Below are 19,479 nucleotides of genomic sequence, written 5' to 3' on the forward strand. Positions count from 1 at the left end.
AGCCACTGGACCCTTCCTATATATTACTTGATGAGTTTTTTTTTACAGTATGTTACTGTTTATGCCCCTTGCATGACACTATAAACACACACACACACACACACACACACACACACACACACACACACACACACACACACACACACACACACACACAACCATGTTCACAAATAACCGATAGAACTCCACTATGATGCCAAGCTAATATGTAATATTAAAGGCTTTATTAAGCTTATATTAAATAACTTTTCTTCTTGTACAGCCACAGTTCATTTCATCAAAGTATCAAAACAGATTTGAAGCTCCTGCCAAGTCCCACTACTTTTATCCATCACCACTGGCCAGCTGTGTCTGAGATGGGTGACATGTTTGGATGCTTTTGTGTGTTGAAAAGAAACTTCAACACTTTTTAAGTTGCTCAGTTTGAGTTTTCAGCTGCAAAGATTAAAGAAGGGGAGAAAAGATATTGCATAATAAGTAAATTAACGTGAACTCAAACAAATACATATAAACACCAATCAGCTAAACATTATCCCTGTCCCAACTTCAACTACTGGAGCATGCCAGAAATTCTGTTTGCCGATCCAAGAAATCTGGCATTCAGGAATGTTATTTGCGCAGGGATCAGACCATGGCTTTCTTCTTTCTGGTCTTTTTTCTCTACTTATTTGTGTGCGCCTGTGTGTCAAGGGGACAGACTTGTGGTCTGGTCACATTCACTGTGAACAGCATGTGCAGAAAACCTGCAGAACTTCCAGACATTTGTTATCCAGGAGTCCTCCAGTAGGGCCTCTGCCAAGCTGTGACAGAGACGCTGGCTCACACACGCACACACACTTGCATGTGCAGAGTGGCGGCAAGCAGGCCAGCACAGATGAGCTCGCTGTGGCAGGAGGGTAGACGTTCTCTGAGGTAAAAGCTCGGCTCTAGATTTTATTTTTCTCCTTTTCACTCTTCTTCGTTTCTTTTGTTTTATATCTTCTCCTATTCTCTATTCCTCTTATCTCCTACTCATTCCTTTCCTTTTTATTTCTTTCCGTGTGTCTCCTCTCTTCTTTTCTCCTCCTCTCTGCATTCTCTTCACTCCTCTTCATTCTTTTCAACTACTGTCCTCTCCTCTCCTCTTTCTTCCTCTCCTCTCCTCTTTCTTCCTCTCTCCTCCTCTTCTCTTTCTTCCTCTGCTCTCCTCTCCTCTCCCATGTGATCTTGTTCTTTCGTGCAACATCAGTTTATGTTTTTGTGTGGACTTGTTTCAGTTTTGCGTAGACTTTTTACCTTTAACTTTATCAGGTAAAGCCTTTATATGTATACATCCGTACTCTGTGTATTATAAAGCTTACACCATGGTGCGCTCTCTAGAGTGACTGTTTGTTTCCACTGTGAAGATGAAGTAGGCTGTTGCATCCAGCACACAGATACACATACAGTACAAGCACACAGTCACACAGAGACAGTCACAGGGTCTGAAAGTTTTTTTAGTAAGAATATAAGTTCTCAAAACTTACATCAGTTTTGTGGATATTTCTCCTAATGCGTATTAATGCAACCTAGAGCAGCATGGAGTCTAATGATATTTAATAGATGTAAGACGTAAAGGCTTAATGTGTGCGTGTGTAAGAGTAAACTTACGGGATAATAGTTCTTACCCTGCTGAGCTCTTAAACTGCGTGATGGAAGGATTTACTCATGTTTGATGTAATCAGAACAGACAAGATACCTTTAAAAACATTTACAAATGATGTTTTTTAAAAAGTATATTTAACGTTTGTTGAATAAATTAAATGTTCTGTATCGAGTGAGGATTGACAATTAATTTAAGTAATGAACAACTAGTGTCTTACAAATCCTCTTGACAGTGTTCATTACGATAGATTATTCATTATGTGTTTATGTTATATAGCACTAACATCTAAGAAAGGAAGCTAGCTAATAACTGAAGCTAATGCTTTTACAGTTTTAAGCAGTAAGCACCTAGCCATTTATTCGTTTATATAACTAATGTCAGTGAAAACAAGAAAGGACTATTAGGAATGTCAACATTTTCCTCAGACTTTTACGAAAATACTCAATTGCCTTAAAATGCACTGCATATACGCTTAGCTTCGACAGCTAATTGTGAGAAAACAATTAGCAGAAAACTTTCACTTCCGACATAGTAAAGATAGCAGAAGTGTGAGTTTCTCTTATGAAATCTCCTCAAACATTGCGACTGGATATGAATGTAATAAATGTTGACAGGAGAGAAACCGAAGTGCTGAATGGCTACTGTTTCAGAAGGTTTTAACTACACAAGGGTGATTTTATATCTGCAGTCCTGCTGTACATCTCATATTAATCTCTCTCTCTCTCTCTCTCTCTCTCTCTCTCTCTCTCTCTCTCTCTCTCTCTCTCTCTCTCTCTCTCTCTCTCTCTCTCTCCCTCTCTCCTTCGTTTAACGTGAGAATACAGGAATTCTCTCCTCTCCTCAGGGCATCTGGCACAGCATACCTTCAGCCATGATTTCCTGTAGCAACAAAGAACAGTTTATGTGAATGTCCATGTGTGTGTTTCAATGATTGAGTGTGTGCTTTTGTGTGTTTTTGAGTAGTGTCCCTGTAACCTTACATGCTGCTGATAGAAAGAGAGCAGTAGTTAAGAGTGCCAGTGGGTTTCCCTGAGGTTTACTAGACTGAGCTGCAGAGAAGGAGCCAAGAGCACTCACACTCATGCAAGTTACTGTAGACCACTTCCTGCTTTACACACAAAGCAAGAAATTCTTTTATCACCATTCATCGGTCCACAAAGCTGTAGTGAATGTGTGACCATGTATGTGTGTGTGTGTGTGTGTGTGTGTGTGTGTGTGTGTGTGTGTGTGTGTGTGTGTGTGTGTGTGTGTGTGTGTGTGTGTGTGTGTTTAGTTACCCCATATTAATGTGCTGCATGGAAATTTAGTTCAGGGAAAGGCAAGCCGGAGTAGCAAATCTGGAATTTTTTCTATCGCACAAGACGTCCAGTATATTCCATATTAAACGGTGATACCATTTGCTTAGAATCATGCTAGATTATTGAATACATGATTTTCCATCCATCGTCCAAACATATCGCATGATGAGAATACAGTTGTTTGTAATTACCAGTGGACTGAAACCCATCTGCAAAAATCTGCAAATTACAGGTCAACTATACTTATAATCATCATTTATGTTGTAGTACAATGGCTGAAAATGGCAATCACGTTTTTTTTTTTAATTGTGACCTGAATTGTGTCGGTAGCTCCAGCTCTTCCACTGGGTATATCTACAGGAGCTAGACAGAAGGCATTATGAATCCAACCCTACCCACTAGAAATCAAAATATGTTTATTAAATTTTGATTTGCAGTGGATATGTTTTTTGTTTGTGAGATAAAATTTATATTATGGCCTTCTGGAAGACCAGAAACACGTTTTTTTTAAACAAACATTTTCCGTTCAGTCAGCACCCGGTGACATGGACAGGGACATAGACAGTGACATGGACAGTGAAAAAGACAGTGACATGGACAGTGAAAAAGACAGTGACATGGACAGTGACAAAGTCAGTGACATGGACAATGACAAAGACAGTGACATGGACAATGACATGGACAGTGACATGGACAGTGACATGGACAGTGACATGGACAGTTTTACAGTAACATACAGAAGGAATATAAATCAAATATAACTATTTTTATCAAAATATAAATTTAAATTTAGATTTCAAAGTTTTTAATAAAAGGACTCAGATAGTCACATTAAATATAATTCAATATATAACCGTGGGAATTGGTCACTTGGCTGTGTAGTGCTTCTTCACAGACATAGACTCAAACTAACGGTCATGCTGAATTGTCTTAGTTACTGGCTATTGTGTATATATGTTACAAATAAGTACAGGTTTCAGCTTTTATTTTAGGTTGGATATGTGCTAGGTTTGTGAAATGGCTAACGTGCACACTGAGATATAATCCATTTTAAATGGTACTCTTAAAACTAAAATGCATGTTTGCCGCTGGTATTTAATAGTATTTAATAAGTACATCTGGACTTGTTAAACAAATGAATAAATGAAGCGACCTTTTTCCATACCTAGGTTCTAAATAAAAGAGGTGTATCATAAATGTTGGCTCAGATTTCATACTAGTGTCATGTGGCATGAATGTGTCTGTATTAAGACTACTGTCATTAAGTGCAGTTATATAAACAAGCTCTTAAAGTCTGCTTCACTAGTGCAATAAGTATCGCTATAAAAGTCTGCAGACCGAGATGATGATAATCTGATACCCTCAGGGCCTCACGGACCACCGTTAGGACATACAGATAAACACACACTCACACACACACACACACACACAGACACACACACACACACACACACAATTATTGTCTTTCCTGGTTTTTCCATGCTTACTCAACTCTTTTGTAGTAACAGTTTGAGACTCTAGGAGGTGCTATGAGCAGAGAGTTTGTCATCACCAAATGCTTTGATGCTCTTTGGTCTGTGTCCCTAACTCACCATCGGGAACACCAAGTGACAAGAGTGTGTGTGTGTGTGTGTGTGTGTGTGTATGTAAATGAGCATATTTACGTACTCGCTTCATATACTTTCTGAGAATGAGACTTAAGGAAATGTTGCATTGAAAGTTGAGAAGAGCCAATGAAATATAGTGTGTGTGTGTGTGTGTGTGTGTGTGTGTGTGTGTGTGTGTGTGTGTGTGTGTGTGTGTGTGTGTGTGTGTGTGTGTGATTGAATGTTGTACAGGACATTCCTGTGGAAGGGCCCTGCCCTGTTTCCCAGCCCCCCCATTGAAGAGCATTTCCACTGTAACACACACACACACACACACACACACACACACACACACACACACACACACACACACACACACACACACACACACACACACAGACTCAGCCGTTCGGCTCACTTAGAGAAAGAGCAAAGGTGACTTCCTACAGACATCCTGCAGGATGCCATAAAAATCAAACATCACTCGAGAAAGTGAGAGAGAAAAAGAAAAACAGAGAAATGCAGACCAAAAAGAGACAGAGACATAGAGGGCATTGCGTCCCTTTCAGTTGACAACTTATAATCTCTTACAATCCATTTTACACAGTAAAAAATGTTACATTCCTACAATGTAGGAATTCTTTACAAAAGTCTGGATAAGTAACTACCATAACTAAACTGCGACATTAGTTACTTTTTTCATTCTTTTTAAAGCCATTTGTGAAAACTCGATGGCTATAAATAAATGTTTTGTTTTGCATTGTTTTGACTGGAGCCACGGACTCTGAACAGATGAGGCATCTGTTTTCGAACTGACAGCAGAGAATAAACACGTACATTTCCAATGTCATTAAACATTTCAAAAATTGACTTTTTTTTTTAAATTAGCCAAGTTATCACTTCTTTAATTAGACCAAAAATGGAAAAGTGGAAAAAGTCGAAAATCCTCTTTATGAGCTTTTTTTTTCCACCTTCAGGCAAATGGCCTTAGCTAGCTGTAACAGATGTACAGACGAGATCTGCTACAGAATCCACAAAAAAACAAACAAAAAAAAATAGTCGGAACTACCACAAGTTTGTTTATTTATTTATTTATTTATTTGTTTGTTTGTTTATGCACATCTGCTACACTAGTTTTTCAGGTGCTCAGTTTGTTCTACTGAAATGATTTTCTGGATCTAAACCCAGATTGTTGAGTGATGCTAGACAGATAAAGTGCTAGATAGAACTCTTCTCAAAGCAGGCCAATTTTATTGTTGCAAGTCGCTGTACAATAAAGTCACCAATAGGTTTATTCGGCCATAATTTTGCCGTGGTGCTTCATGGTATGTTCATGATTTTTCTCACATATATATATATATATATATATATATATTTATTTATCCCTTTTCATATTTCCCTTTTTTCCTTTGTCCGTTTAGCTTCCCTAATTTCCTCTTTTTTAGTTTTATAGCATTCCATAACCTTTTAGATAGTGAGCTCTTTAGATAACTAAGATTTATATATACACATAGACAGACAGATAGATAGACAGATAGATTTTATTGCTGCAAGTTGCTGTAAAATGAAATCACCAGCCTTCCTACTAGTGGTTGCCAAACTAGTAACGATTACCAATGGGGTGCAGCTAGCATTCCACTTCACAACACTTTTCTTGCCACTAAAATGTAAGCTTTTGTATGGAGAGTGTTCGGATATATCACACCATACAAGATTAAGTAGCAGTGAAAAGTTTTTCACTCTTTGCCATGGATCATGTAAACTTTACTGTCTTCAACCCCATTGGTAGTCTCTAAAGTCAAACCTTTCTCAGCTAGGACATCTCACGATTCTAGTCCCTAACAGGTCCCTAGGTGCTCATATTGCTGAAAGTCCTCAGCATTCATTGAAAACGAATGGTCTCTGGTCACTTTGCCGATGCGAGTCGCTGTACGTGTGTATGTGAGTGTACAGAGTATTCAGAATTACACTGAATTGATTCAAATGTAATTTTGCACAGAACTGTCATTACATTACTCATTCCCAGCACAAGCTGGACAAAAATCAGCATTCAGTTACAAACTGAAACCATGCCTCAGAGCTCCAATGAAAGACTATAATTACATTTCTACGTAACTACAGTATAAATACACTAATCGTGCTGTAACACAAGTGTGTGCTTTAGATACTTTTCTCTTTTTTAAGAGTGTGCAAGCTAAGTAGTGTACATAGGCTTTTGTTTTTTAATAAGCTTTATTGTCATTTTACTTTTACTTGAAGCACTCGTTTATATCATTTTCTTTTTAAAGCTTATTATATTACATTATTACATCGATAGCACATTATTCAGTAAAACTAATGGGAAAAGTATGTAGTGAGGACTGTGAGAAATCTGGACCTGATTCAAATCTTGGGAATATTGGATGAATTTTTTTATATGTTGTCAGTTATTAAAGTTGCTTAATGATTATACACAGGTTATTATTTGTGAAGACAAAAGTGCATTTTGTTTTATGGTAATAGAAGGTTTCACTTAAGTTACAACATAATTTTATTACTTTATTAGACCTTTTTCTTGACTTTTAATTATTCAATTATTATCTACTTTGTAGCAGTTTATTAAATCTAAAACTACAAGAAATTATGAATATAGGTTGCATAATAGGTCTTTTTTTTATTATTATTATTTCAAGTGTATGTTCAAACTATGGGGATTTGTTTTCCTTCTTTTGCATCCTATTGCTTTCATCTTGTTGCAGAATGAACACACTTGCGATATTTATTGCCTTGTTCCCAACTATCAAATATGGTGAAATCTGTTTTATGTAATCCCTTCATAGCGTTAGAGGGAAAAAACGCATTCTTGAAGCTCAAACTAAGTTGCGATGTCATTGCAGTTGTTCCCTACGATTACAATGTACGATTACAGTTCTTTGTTAATTTTATATATTCGTCCTTCTGAAAATTAGCAGAGTGGCAGTTTGAACTGAATAAAATGTTTTTGACACTAACTGCTTACAAAACATTTTAAACTCCTCTTGTTACTTCATAACTTCCTCAAATCAACCGCCATTACACAATACCATCTGCAGCCCAGAAACGCACCACTGCTCACACAAGCATCAACACACCCCTGAGCACACACACACACACACACACACACACACACACACACACACACACACACACACACACACACACACACACACACACACACACACACACACACACACACACACACATATTGTATCATCACTACAGTATGGCATACACACATACAGAATACACAAGGTGATTTGTGATGTAATGTATGTTCCTGTTTAGTGGCAGCCCTATTACACTTATAGCAAAAAGCTTGGTGCTTGAATGAGTTGTTCAGGTTCTGGATAGTGCAGGACTTCTGAAACAGAATTGTACTTATTTGCAAGAATAATATCTTTATAATATCTTCCATCCTTATCTACTCTTTTACTCCATCATGTCCACAACTCTCTGCTACACCATGACAAATACTCATTATATAATGATAAATTCTACTGTACATCCTACCTGTACCAGGTCTTACTATCTATCTGTCTGTCTCTCTTTCTATTTTATGCATAAACACATTTACCACATTGTATAGTTTAACATAGTACAACGTACCCCAGACTAATACACTGTAAGACTGAAAACCTTTAAACTTACTTGAAGTAAACTTGTCATGACATTTGGAGTCGATGAGAAGAAAGCTCACATAAGTTAATGGATCTCTCATGTTTTACAGTGTGTACACTATACCTCATGAATTCTTTATGATCATTAAGGTTGATATGACTATAATGTAATTGTGGTACTTTACAGTATATGTATTTTTCTTATAAATATATTTTATACATTTTTCCCTTTTTTCCTTAGCTCATGTAGCTTTCCTAATTTCCTCCGCTTCTTCCTCTTCTTGACCTTTGCAACATCATCATCTTCAGTTTCATAGCTTTCCATATTCTTTTATCTAACAGACATTTAAAGTGTCATGAGCAGTCAGATCTCAGTTTATATGAAGTCACAATACTTAACCAAGATATTGTCATCATACAACAGTTTCCCAATCCGACCTTTATTCTATTATATTTGCCATATTGCCATAACTTAACAGTTGAGAGTAAAAATATAAAATCTAATAGATTATCACGCTATCCGGGATGCACGCCCCTTCTTGAGGACGCCCCACAGTAGGTGAAGTAAACTTAGGTACTGCGCTGTCTCTTAAAGTAACCACACACATGCTTTCACAGGATACCAACATTGTTTCAGGCTTTCTTATCTCTCCTCTCCCAAATATCCTGTTTCTTCGAGCTGCGTCGGCCAGAACCAATAGAAAGCTCTTCCTGCTATTGGTTGACTTCACTTCCAGCATTAGCACAATCTCATCCGCTCCAAACACTGCTCAGTGGAACCTCAACTTAACACAGTCATCGCCTGAAAAAAAACCTCACACATACACATTGCAACTGAAATTTCTTTTTTTTAAATACAGGACTATATAGTCCTGTGCTACAATGGCGAGCACTATCAAGGTAAGTTTTTTAAATTACATGACGTACAAAATGACATTTTTTTAAATGGCTTTGGTCGTTCACAGAACAGATTTGTGCAGGAGGGGTAACACCCTTCATGCCATGGCAATGCAACGAGATTTCCTTTTTGCTGCTTTGTAAATTTCCTTTTTCCTATTCTGACTGTCTGCGCTGTTCAGAAAAACCATCAGCATAATGACAAAAGAGCAACAACCGCAATTTATACAAAAAACTCATCTCCAGATGGCTGAACACTTTTTTTTTTTAAGGAATTTCTTTGTTAAATTCTAAAAGTGAGAATTTTTCCATCCTTGAGGCTGAATATTGAGTGTATGAATAAACAAAGGACAAAATCTGCTCCAGACACAAGCATCTAACAAAACCAAGCATTGTGTATTATTTTACCAGCTTTAACACTTATTTTACTGTTTAACCTAAAGTGTTTTATAATATTTCATATCGTATAGATCCAAGAACTCCATGTCTGTTTATTATGAGATTATAAGTGTTAATATGTCAATAGATTTACTTTAACACACATCTGGATAATAACACACAGCAAAATAAAAAATAAAAGTAAAAATTAATCAAACTTATGGATGACTGCAGAATACGGTAAAGAGAAATACGGTTATAGGGAAAACACACTTCTTAGTCCAAATATAATTCTTGTTTTTACAGGTCTGATATCAAACTGAGTTCTTCTCATTCTTGTAGATCATCTTCAAGAATGATCTTCTATCTGAATGCTTGAAACTAAATAAAAATTTTGAAAAGAATTGCAAAAAATACTGAATAAAATGACCCTTTATTACCCTGTTTAGATACATGAATAAAAATGAAATACTTTATCTATTTAGGCTTAATTATATAGCATATTAAATATATATATAGGTTGTGTAACTAAAATTCACTGCACAACAGCTCAAATGAATACATCATTCACAGTAATAATGCAGGTTCATGCAGAATTCCTGTTGAAACAAATATCAGCCCTGAGTTTGTGGAAAGTCTTTAGATATCTGTTTAATTACAGAAGGTCCGTTATAAATCTTCCGCTTTTTACACTTATGCGTTACAGATATGTATTTAATAACTCATTACCTCTATGTACAAATAATGGCAGACATAGAAAACACTTAAAAGTCTTATGTGTACCTAAATACAAAATAAACAGACTAAAATTATAATTTCATTATTTTACAACAAAACGCATACAGTAACTCTGCCAAATGGCATAGTCATGTAATGGGGTATTTTAGTGGAGGTATTTATATTTTAAAGCTTCAGAGTATGAAGATGTAATATCTGTAGAGTTGAGAGAACGTTTCATGTTGTGGCCAACTGTGCCGGACTAATTGTTTAGGCAGAAGTGAGTATGTACGGCATTCTTTAAACCGTCTTACGCAAACGCATTTCTGGTAAACTCATCAGAAGACTTTGCTTACAGTCTGTACAATAGACTGTCTGGGTTTAGTCACAGAGGTATCACATGAGGAGATCAGCAGTACAAATTCATTCTCAATATAGTTGATAATGTTAAGTATTTAGCGTGAGCACAAGACAACATTGTGATACTCTGGCTTTGTCTTTGTTGTAAATGTTATACATGTTGGTCTGCAGTGAATGAGACATTTCTTAGACTTCTTAAAAATCTTTGTATAAATAAAAGTAAAAAATTTAGCGACGCTATATTGCTTTCAATTACACATACATTCATGGTCTAAACCCACAGTGTTAATTATCACCTCGTATGGAATATTTTCTTAACTCTGCATTGGTTATAATGCTAAAAATAGATAAAAACAAATTGATATCTACATTTATTTGACAATGGAGAATTGCATTAGTTTTGGGTTAATATTGATGAATAAGAGTGTTTAGGCACTTTTACACACTTTTTAAACACTTTTTTGGAACGTGCAGTAGAAATCCTATGCAGTAATTCTTGGCTCTCTCTGAAATCTTCTGCTGACTTTAACACAGTTTTTCATCCTGTAGTAAATGAAAAATGAGAAAGCAAAAGGAAAAGATTTATGTTATTTAATTACAGTGAAGTTTTTTATTTCACGGTGTTGGGTGTGATCAGGTGATGATGTTGAAACTGCATGTGATCAATGTCAATGGGAGTTGAAAAAGTGAGTTTCTGAGGAAAAAAGAAATGAGTCAGTGATTTGGGAGAAAGGGGATGTTTCAGAAACAGACAGTGAATGAAGGACAGTGTGTAAGAGTCTGAGAGATTTGAAAGAGTGAGTGAGTGAGTGAGTGAGTGAGTGAGTGAGTGAGTGAGTGAGTGAGTGAGTGAGTGAGTGAGTGAGTGAGTGAGTGAGTGAGTGAGTGAGTGAGTGAGTGAGTGAGTGAGTGAGTGAGTGAGTGAGAATAATGATTGAGTGTGTGAGTGGGTGGGTGAGTGAGTGAGTGAGTGAGTGAGTGAGTGAGTGAGAATAATGATTGAGTGAGTGAGTGAGTGTGTGAGTGAGTGAGTGAGTGAGTGAGAATAATGATTGAGTGAGTGAGTGAGTGAGTGAGTGAGTGAGTGAGTGAGTGAGTGAGTGAGTGAGTGAGAATAATGATTGAGTGTGTGAGTGAGTGAGTGAGTGAGTGAGTGAGTGAGTGAGTGAGAATAATGATTGAGTGTGTGAGTGAGTGAGTGAGTGAGTGAGTGAGTGAGTGAGTGAGTGAGTGAGAATAATGATTGAGTGTGTGAGTGAGTGAGTGAGTGAGTGAGTGAGTGAGTGAGTGAGTGAGTGAGTGAGTGAGTGAGTGAGTGAGTGAGTGAGAATAATGATTGAGTGTGTGAGTGAGTGGGTGAGTGAGTGAGCGAGTGAGTGAGTGAGTGAGAGTAATGAGTGAGTGAGAATAATGATTAAGTGAGTGAGTGAGAAAAAAGGTGGTGAGTGTAAGACTATGGGAGAGGCTATGAAAACAACAGTGTCTGTGAGTTGCTGATTTGGGGAAATGTAAGGTCACAGGCACTTTGCTGACCTTTTATAGAGGTTAATGGCCTCCAAAGCTTATGGTGTTAATGACAGTGCGTCATCCACCTCCACCTCTCTCTCTCTCTCTCTCTCTCTCTCTCTCTCTCTCTCTCTCTCTCTCTCTCTCTCTCTCTCTCTCTCTCTCTCTCTCTGGCCATATCACAATTAGAATGTGGATGGATAAGCTTTTCCTCTTTTCCATTATCCTCACTATCTGCTGCAGGAAGTTGCAGCAGAATACTTCCTGACTGCTGCTGCTGCTTTCAGCATGAATGAGCTGACAGGCTGAATGCGATCTGAAGGCAAACCTGCCTCCCAAATTCATCACTTTGTGATTGTCCTAGTGAATGCATTTATATGAGTGCATATGATCACTGACTTCAGATCAGAGCTGCCAAGTGGTTATAAAATGTACAGGATTAAATGCTGGAATGAAATGCCTTAGCTTCATCATAGGTTAGTCACTACTGTTTTAAAACACACCCAGAAACTATGAGTCTCAACATTTTTCAAGATTGCTCATGTGTTATTCACTTTCTGAGGATGAGCTGTGTTTTACTGGTTCATGTGATCAAGTCAAACCAATCATGAGGTTTTAAACAAAGGAAATGTCATGATGTTGACTGGAGTTAAATCGTGAATAGATTTGGTAGGCTGGATGGAAGAAGAAAACAAAGCTGTGCTCTGCTTTCTAGTCATATTTAACTGACAATAAAGCAGTAAAAGAATCTGTGCCATGCTAAAACATTCTGCTAATAGCTGAAATGACTGACAGAGGAAGAACTAAAAAAAAACTCAGCTTTCCATTGTTTTAAATTTGTTTATTATGGAAGACTAAAATTGGACGTTTTGGAATCTAAGTAGGTGAAAACATGAAAACAAACTCTGTTTTCATTGTCGATCTGGAAAAATTTCAGCTGTTTTCCATAGACCTTCTGAGCAGTTTAGAGCGTTCTACATTTTGCACTGCAATGTTATCTGCTCATAGTCATCCTACTGCACTCACGACACGCGATACTGGATGTTTCCAGTATTGGCTGCTCTAATGAATTGTTCCATAAGATAAAAAAACAGAGGAAGTGTGAGTCTGGATGTTGATGTAGGGCATTGAGTGTGTGTGTGTGTGTGTGCGTGCGTGTGTGTGTGTGTGTGTGTGTGTGTGTGTGTGTGTGTGTGTGTGTGTGTGTGTGTGTGTGTGTGTGTGTGTGTGTGTGTGTGTGTGTGTGTTTGTTTGTTAAGTGTGCAGTAAAAGGGTCAGTGGGAAATGGATGGGTTTGGTTTCTGTGAGAGAGCAAACTGTGGCCTCTCTTTGCTTCAGCCTATCAGTGCAGTAATGACCTTTGTATCTGCGCCGTGAACTGAGACCTGTTCGGGTGATCTTTAATTTGGTCCCCAACATAGTGGCCTCTTCTTCTCACTCATCGCAGACCTGCTTTCAGAATAGCACAGACATTGGAGGCATTTGGAGAATCTGTGCTACAGTACGTTTTCAGTAAGACTGTAAAAGTTTTGAAGTGACGCACTTGTTTACGCGTGTTTAATGTGGTACATTTACTTAAAGTAGTTGGAATTGAAATTCTAGTGCAGTTAATATTTCACTTTATATACTTTATATGAATCACTTTATATATGACTGGAAGTCATAACAGGGAGTCAAGACTGAAGCCAAAATGTTTCAGAGGCCCTCTAGTGGCTCGACGGGTACAGTTTTTAACCTGGCCCATTCCCATGTTCATGAATGAGTGACAATAAAAATTTCAAACTAAGTTACATCTTCAAAGATTACTTTTAGGAAAGAGTCCTGTTATTTTTACATGATTTGTTGACATTGATATGTCCTATATGTTTCTCCCGTTTGCTGATGAGGTGATTGACTGGTTTGGACATGCCAGTCAAGCCTCATGAACATAGACACAAAACCTTTGACTGTTCTGTAGCAAACACACGTCTAGCTCTAAAAAGACCCTCAGCATGGAACTTACAGAATGATCCTATTGCTCATTTTGATGTCCACTTCAGCTAGCTTGTTGCAGCGATATTACACCCAGCATGAGTATTGTGCTTTTAAGAAGGGACATTTTTCCAAAGCAATATAAAAATTCTGAATTAAAATAAGAAAATTTAAAATTAAAGTTTATTTTTATCCCTAATGAGCAATTTAGAGCCAACGGTGGCAAGGAAGAAACCTTAAGAGGAATCAGAATCAAAAGGGAATTTTTTTTTATTCTTTATTCTATTTTCACACTTTTTTGTGAAAATAAATAATTTCCATAAGGAGTAAAGCATTAATGAGGTGATGACATAAACCCTAGTAAATGACATAATAATGTATTGACTGCATGACCTTCGTTCTAAAGATTCTAAATATCTTGATAAGCCTTATAATTGAAGTTTAACTTCCCTCATTTTTAATTGAAGTTCACTGACAGGTGTCAGAGCAGCTATCGTAGAAAATTTCTTTCTTATAATATACTTGCTTATAAAATAGATTTTGTTGAGTGTAAATGTTGACTGCTGCTTATAGTTTCAGTTAGTACATCACATTAACTACTTATGCTTACATTTTACTTCAGTATAATGATGGATCATCTCAGCTAGCTAGTCTTAGCAGCTCATTCAGTCCTGACTCAAAGCTCTAAAATCATTTTCTGACTCCAATTTCTGCACAATAGCACCTCCCATTTTGTGCCCCAGAAATGCACAATAGGAGTGAATGTTGCCATACTTTTCACTCATATGTGACAGTAGTGGCACAAGTGGTTAAGACTGCGGGTTGTTTATCAGAAGGTAAGGGTTCAAGCCCCAGCACTGCTAAGCTGCCAATGTTTGGCACTCGAGCAAGACCCTTAGCCCTCCTTTCTCCTGGGTACTGTATCATATAAGCCCTTGCTCTCTGACACGAACCGCCGCAGTTGGGTTATGTGAAGACAAGAATTCCACTGTGCTGTTATGTGTGTGTCAGTAGTAAAGGCTTCTCTGCCCCAATTTCATTTATTACATTTTGTATACATAGAGACAGTGAATAGAGTGTTTATTTCTCTCTTACTTGAGTACATTTGTAAGACAATCACTGTAGAATTGCATTACTCCATTCATATTCATATTCATAGTTGAATTCATATTCAACTATGCAACTTTTTCCCTATAGTTCTGTGAAAGTTCTACGCACTAGAGGTTTTTGTTTATCTAGCACTTGAATGCCTGTAACACCTTTACAAGAGGCCACACATTTTATTATACATCTATATTCTGTATTGATTATTTAACACAGGAGCTTAGGGCCTATCCCTCTGTACTCAGGGGACTAAGTGGGGTACCAACCCATTACAGAGAACAATCTCACACACACACACACACACACACACACACACACACACACACACACACACACACACACACACACACACACACGCACACGCACACACACACAAACAACAACAACAACAACAACATTTAAACACTGTGGAAAATTTAGAGATGCCAATACCTCCATAACAATGTCTGTGGACCAAAATACTCAATTTACCCTAACCCTAAGAAACCCATGAAGCAGGGTAGTTGAAGCCCCAACCCCAAGGGAAGCATAGGAAAACATACTAACCTCTACGCCACCATGGCTAATCACATTTTACTACACAAACGCTAATCTAACATGGTCACATTTGTGTGGTTATTAGAGTTATAGCTTTCTGACAGATTTGATTAGATCTGGTTACTGTCCTCTGATCACTTTCATCAACAAGGTGTTTCTGCTGTGTGTAAACTCTGGAGACTGCTGTGTGTAAAAATCTCAGAAAAACAGTTGCTGAAATACCCACACCAGCCCATCTGGCACATTCAGTCATGCCACAATGAGATCAGAAATTAGCCCAGTTCTGATCTGTAATCTGAGCATTAATTTAGCTTTTAATCTGGATCTGCATGATTTTATGTATCGCACTACTGCTACATGATTTGCTGATTGAATACAGTAAGTTCTATTAAAATGACTAGTGGGTGTATATAATTTATATAAAGAGTAGCATGGTACACTTAAAGGAAAAGAAAAGCTTCATAATTCACTGTTCTTGGTTTTATAAGTGCTTTTTTTGGAACCTTTTCTATAAGGTTAGAGCTCATTTGAGTTTGTTCTACTAAGAACTTGATACTAGATGAGATTCAACCGGTTACTGGGATAATTGCGTTACTAAGAATACTTAACCCACTTCTTCTTAAGTATGGTTTGTGACTACCCAACTCTGGATTGTTTGCAAACTACCTCTTTTATATATACTATATATATCTATCCTTCTTTTGTCTGTAGGAGGCGCTGTCCGTGGTGAGTGAGGACCAATCTCTGTTTGAGTGTGTCTACAGCGTGGCCCAGCAGGCCAAGCCAGACATGACAGCATCAGCAGTGAGTGAGTATGGCCAGAGTAAGCTGAGTCCACGAGCCACGCAGCAGGACTGGCTCACCCCTCCGTCTGGTCGTGTCACCATCAAGATGGAATGCAGCAATGGAGGAGGAGCAGGAACCACAGGAGGAGGAGGAAGAGTGGGTCAGGTGAATGGCTCTAGGTGAGCACCACAATTGGCTTATATTGTGTTTAACTGACATTTACCACAACGTATAACCAGTTCTAGGCTGCTTCGTTCATTTTCTGGTGATTTGATCTAACTTGCCTGCCACACATTACTTTGGCACTAGTGAAATTTTCCACTCTGTTGGTGGCTGCTGGATTTCATTTCTGCTCATTGGGCAAAACAATGGGTTTGCCTAAGTCATAGCTGGTAGAAGCGTGGGTGTGGATGTAGGCTTGGTTAATAGCAAAAGTGTGAGTCTGCCAGTCTTGCTTAAAACTGATACTTGAGAAGTATGCTACTGGTGCAGAAATGAAGGGTGGTCTGTGTGGTAGAGAAATGGCTGTGTGGGCTTCGTGACCTGGAATTCGTCCATCAAGAACCGTTGGCAGCAAAGGAGCCAAATTCACACAGGGATCTGACTCCACCAGCATGCACATATACAGAGACACAGATGCAGTGACACGTCGAGCTGCAGCCGAAATCCAAATTCAAAACAGCTGTTTTTATTAAACCCTCACTTTACCTTATGGCCTGCCACATTAGAAATATTTCAAACATTATAAACACACACTAGAGAAACAGACAGAAGAGATTTTGACCTGAAGACATGTTGAGCACTAAACACAGATTGACACATACATTCATACAGCACATAGAGCAGAAGAGACAGGAATATAATGGAATATGAGCTTTTTAACCCGAGTATGAAGCCCTATTCTATTGCAACTAAAAATTTGTGTCATCAAATTAGACAAAAAATTATATTAAATACTTTTCTGCAGTTTGTCTTTGTGGTTAAGCTAAACTAGCGAAGCTAGACGTTATGACTGGTAATGCAAAATAGATTTGTCACTGAGAAGATATAATTTAAAAAAGTGAGAGGCAGGGATATACAGTAAAATGGTGATGTGCTAATACCCTATTAGTGAAACCCAGGACTCTTTTGGGATTTTAGTATGGCTTTAGTGGAGGACATGGAGAGGTTTTAGATTATCAGATACGCTGCAACATTTTAGTCATTACCTCATTTTTATGGGAAGACTCAGAAAGCATCCCTTTCATCTAATAGAATAGGTACAGTGCAATATTAGTTGATATCGACTTACAAACACATGAGATGAAAACTTTTTGACTATTTATCATATATTTAATATGCTGCAGTGCCCAAAATGTATCTGTCTCTATGGAACCGGGCAGGAATCAAGCAGAGTCTCCCCTGGAGTTCTTAGTCGAGCCTGACACTTATCAGCCAATCAAAAAAAGAGGCTACACAATAGCCAGTCAGAAAATAGCACTATCTGGGTAAGATTTAACGCAAAAACAAATGAAACAAAAAAAAAAAACATTCATTAGAGAGGGTATTTTCGATGGTCGGTTTGAACAAAACCTCAACATGAAACAGCTTGTCTCTGGACGGGACATTGTCCTCAATCATAACCCAAAAAATGTCTGCGCTTGAGCCAAACTGTTTTAAATGGGAGCAACATTACAAATGATAAAGGAGTCCAAAAAGGCAACAAACACTTACAATAAACAACACCAGTCATAATCTCTCTCTCTCTCTCTCTCTCTCTCTCTCTCTCTCTCTCTCTCTCTCTCTCTCTCTCTCACACACACACACACACACACACACACACACACACACACACACACACACACACACACACACACACACACACACACACACACACACACACACACACACACACACACGCAAACACACAGACACACAGACACACACACATTAATAAATGGAAATGAAACGAATACTTTTTTTTTGGGGGTGGGGGGTGGGGGGGGGGGTGGAGATGTCACGCTTGCCTGTCTTCAAAACTTGAGAGCCCTGCATAAGATAGTTAATGCTTTGTGCCTAGCAACAGTCTTCTTATGTCCATAAGCATGTCAATCTTCTCCCCAGAGCTGAGAGTGAACACCCAGGTTTAGAGAAATCACACTGGCGTTAACCTCAACCATTTTTTTCATCATCAGAATAACCCATGTGTGTAGAAACTGTACAGTTGAATGATAAGTTTATCATCTGTTCACCTTTATTATTGTTAATATTCACACAAAGTTTCATTTGAATCCACCAAGAGACCATGAAGCACTTGTGATTTCATTTTTTGTCCCGTTATCCCTGTGTGCTTGGTCATATTTTTATTCAGCTCTTTATCAAAAAGAACAAAGAGAAAAAGAACAAAGTCGCCACATGGTTTTACGGCCACTTTTCCCAGTCTGACAGAAATTCTTGGATGGGTGACACCATGTGATCTTCTGCCCAACCTGCTCAACTCTAAAAAGTGGGAACTGATCCTAGGACACAAATTACAATATGGCTACCATCCTTCTGTTCAAATCAGAGACATTTTAAAGTTTTCTTGCAACACGGCCTGCCACACAGATTCTACACTGAGCAGTTTTTCTGATGAAGGGCTTGTCATGCTCAATTACTTAAATAGCATAGATGTAAATGAGAACAAACTGGTGAGCGTGTTCTAAAAAAAATGCTTCAGTGGCTCTTGATGGAGTCTGCAATCATAGGCGTTTATGAGTGTGCTAGTGAAACCCAGGACTCTTTTGGGATTTTAGTATGGCTTTAGTGGAGGACATGGAGAGGTTTTAGATGATCAGATACGCTGCAACATTTTAGTCATTTGGAAAGTGAAAGAATGTGAGTGTATGTGTGCTTTTAAGAGTTTGTGCATATAAATAAAGGTTATGCGTGTATACTACAGATTTGAAGCGTCTGTAGTCTATAATGGGCAGTGTAACATGACTGAAAGCCCGCTGTGAGCTGTTGTTCTTAAGCAAGCCGATAGGTGGCTAACACATGAACGGGATAGTAAGAAGAGCTGCAGGCTGTTCGTGTCCTTGGCAAGCTCTTCTGAGCCTAAT

The 19,479-nt window shown here is 38.1% G+C and overlaps 1 protein-coding gene across 2 annotated transcripts in view; it reads left to right on the forward strand.

The window, feature by feature from the left end:
* The first annotated feature begins 8,735 nt into the window (after positions 1-8,735).
* Positions 8,736-19,479, forward strand: part of erg (ETS transcription factor ERG) — a 20,562-nt gene continuing 9,818 nt past the window's right edge. For both annotated transcript variants that reach the window (XM_027151524.2, XM_027151533.2), the window contains exons 1-2: positions 8,736-9,043; positions 16,325-16,578. In XM_027151524.2, the coding sequence (XP_027007325.1) occupies positions 9,026-9,043; positions 16,325-16,578 (272 nt within the window). In that variant the 5' untranslated portion in view covers positions 8,736-9,025. The remainder of the gene's footprint in view (positions 9,044-16,324; positions 16,579-19,479) is intronic.

The sequence above is a fragment of the Tachysurus fulvidraco genome, chromosome 20 (genome assembly GCF_022655615.1).
Source record: "Tachysurus fulvidraco isolate hzauxx_2018 chromosome 20, HZAU_PFXX_2.0, whole genome shotgun sequence".
Lineage (NCBI taxonomy): Eukaryota > Metazoa > Chordata > Actinopteri > Siluriformes > Bagridae > Tachysurus > Tachysurus fulvidraco.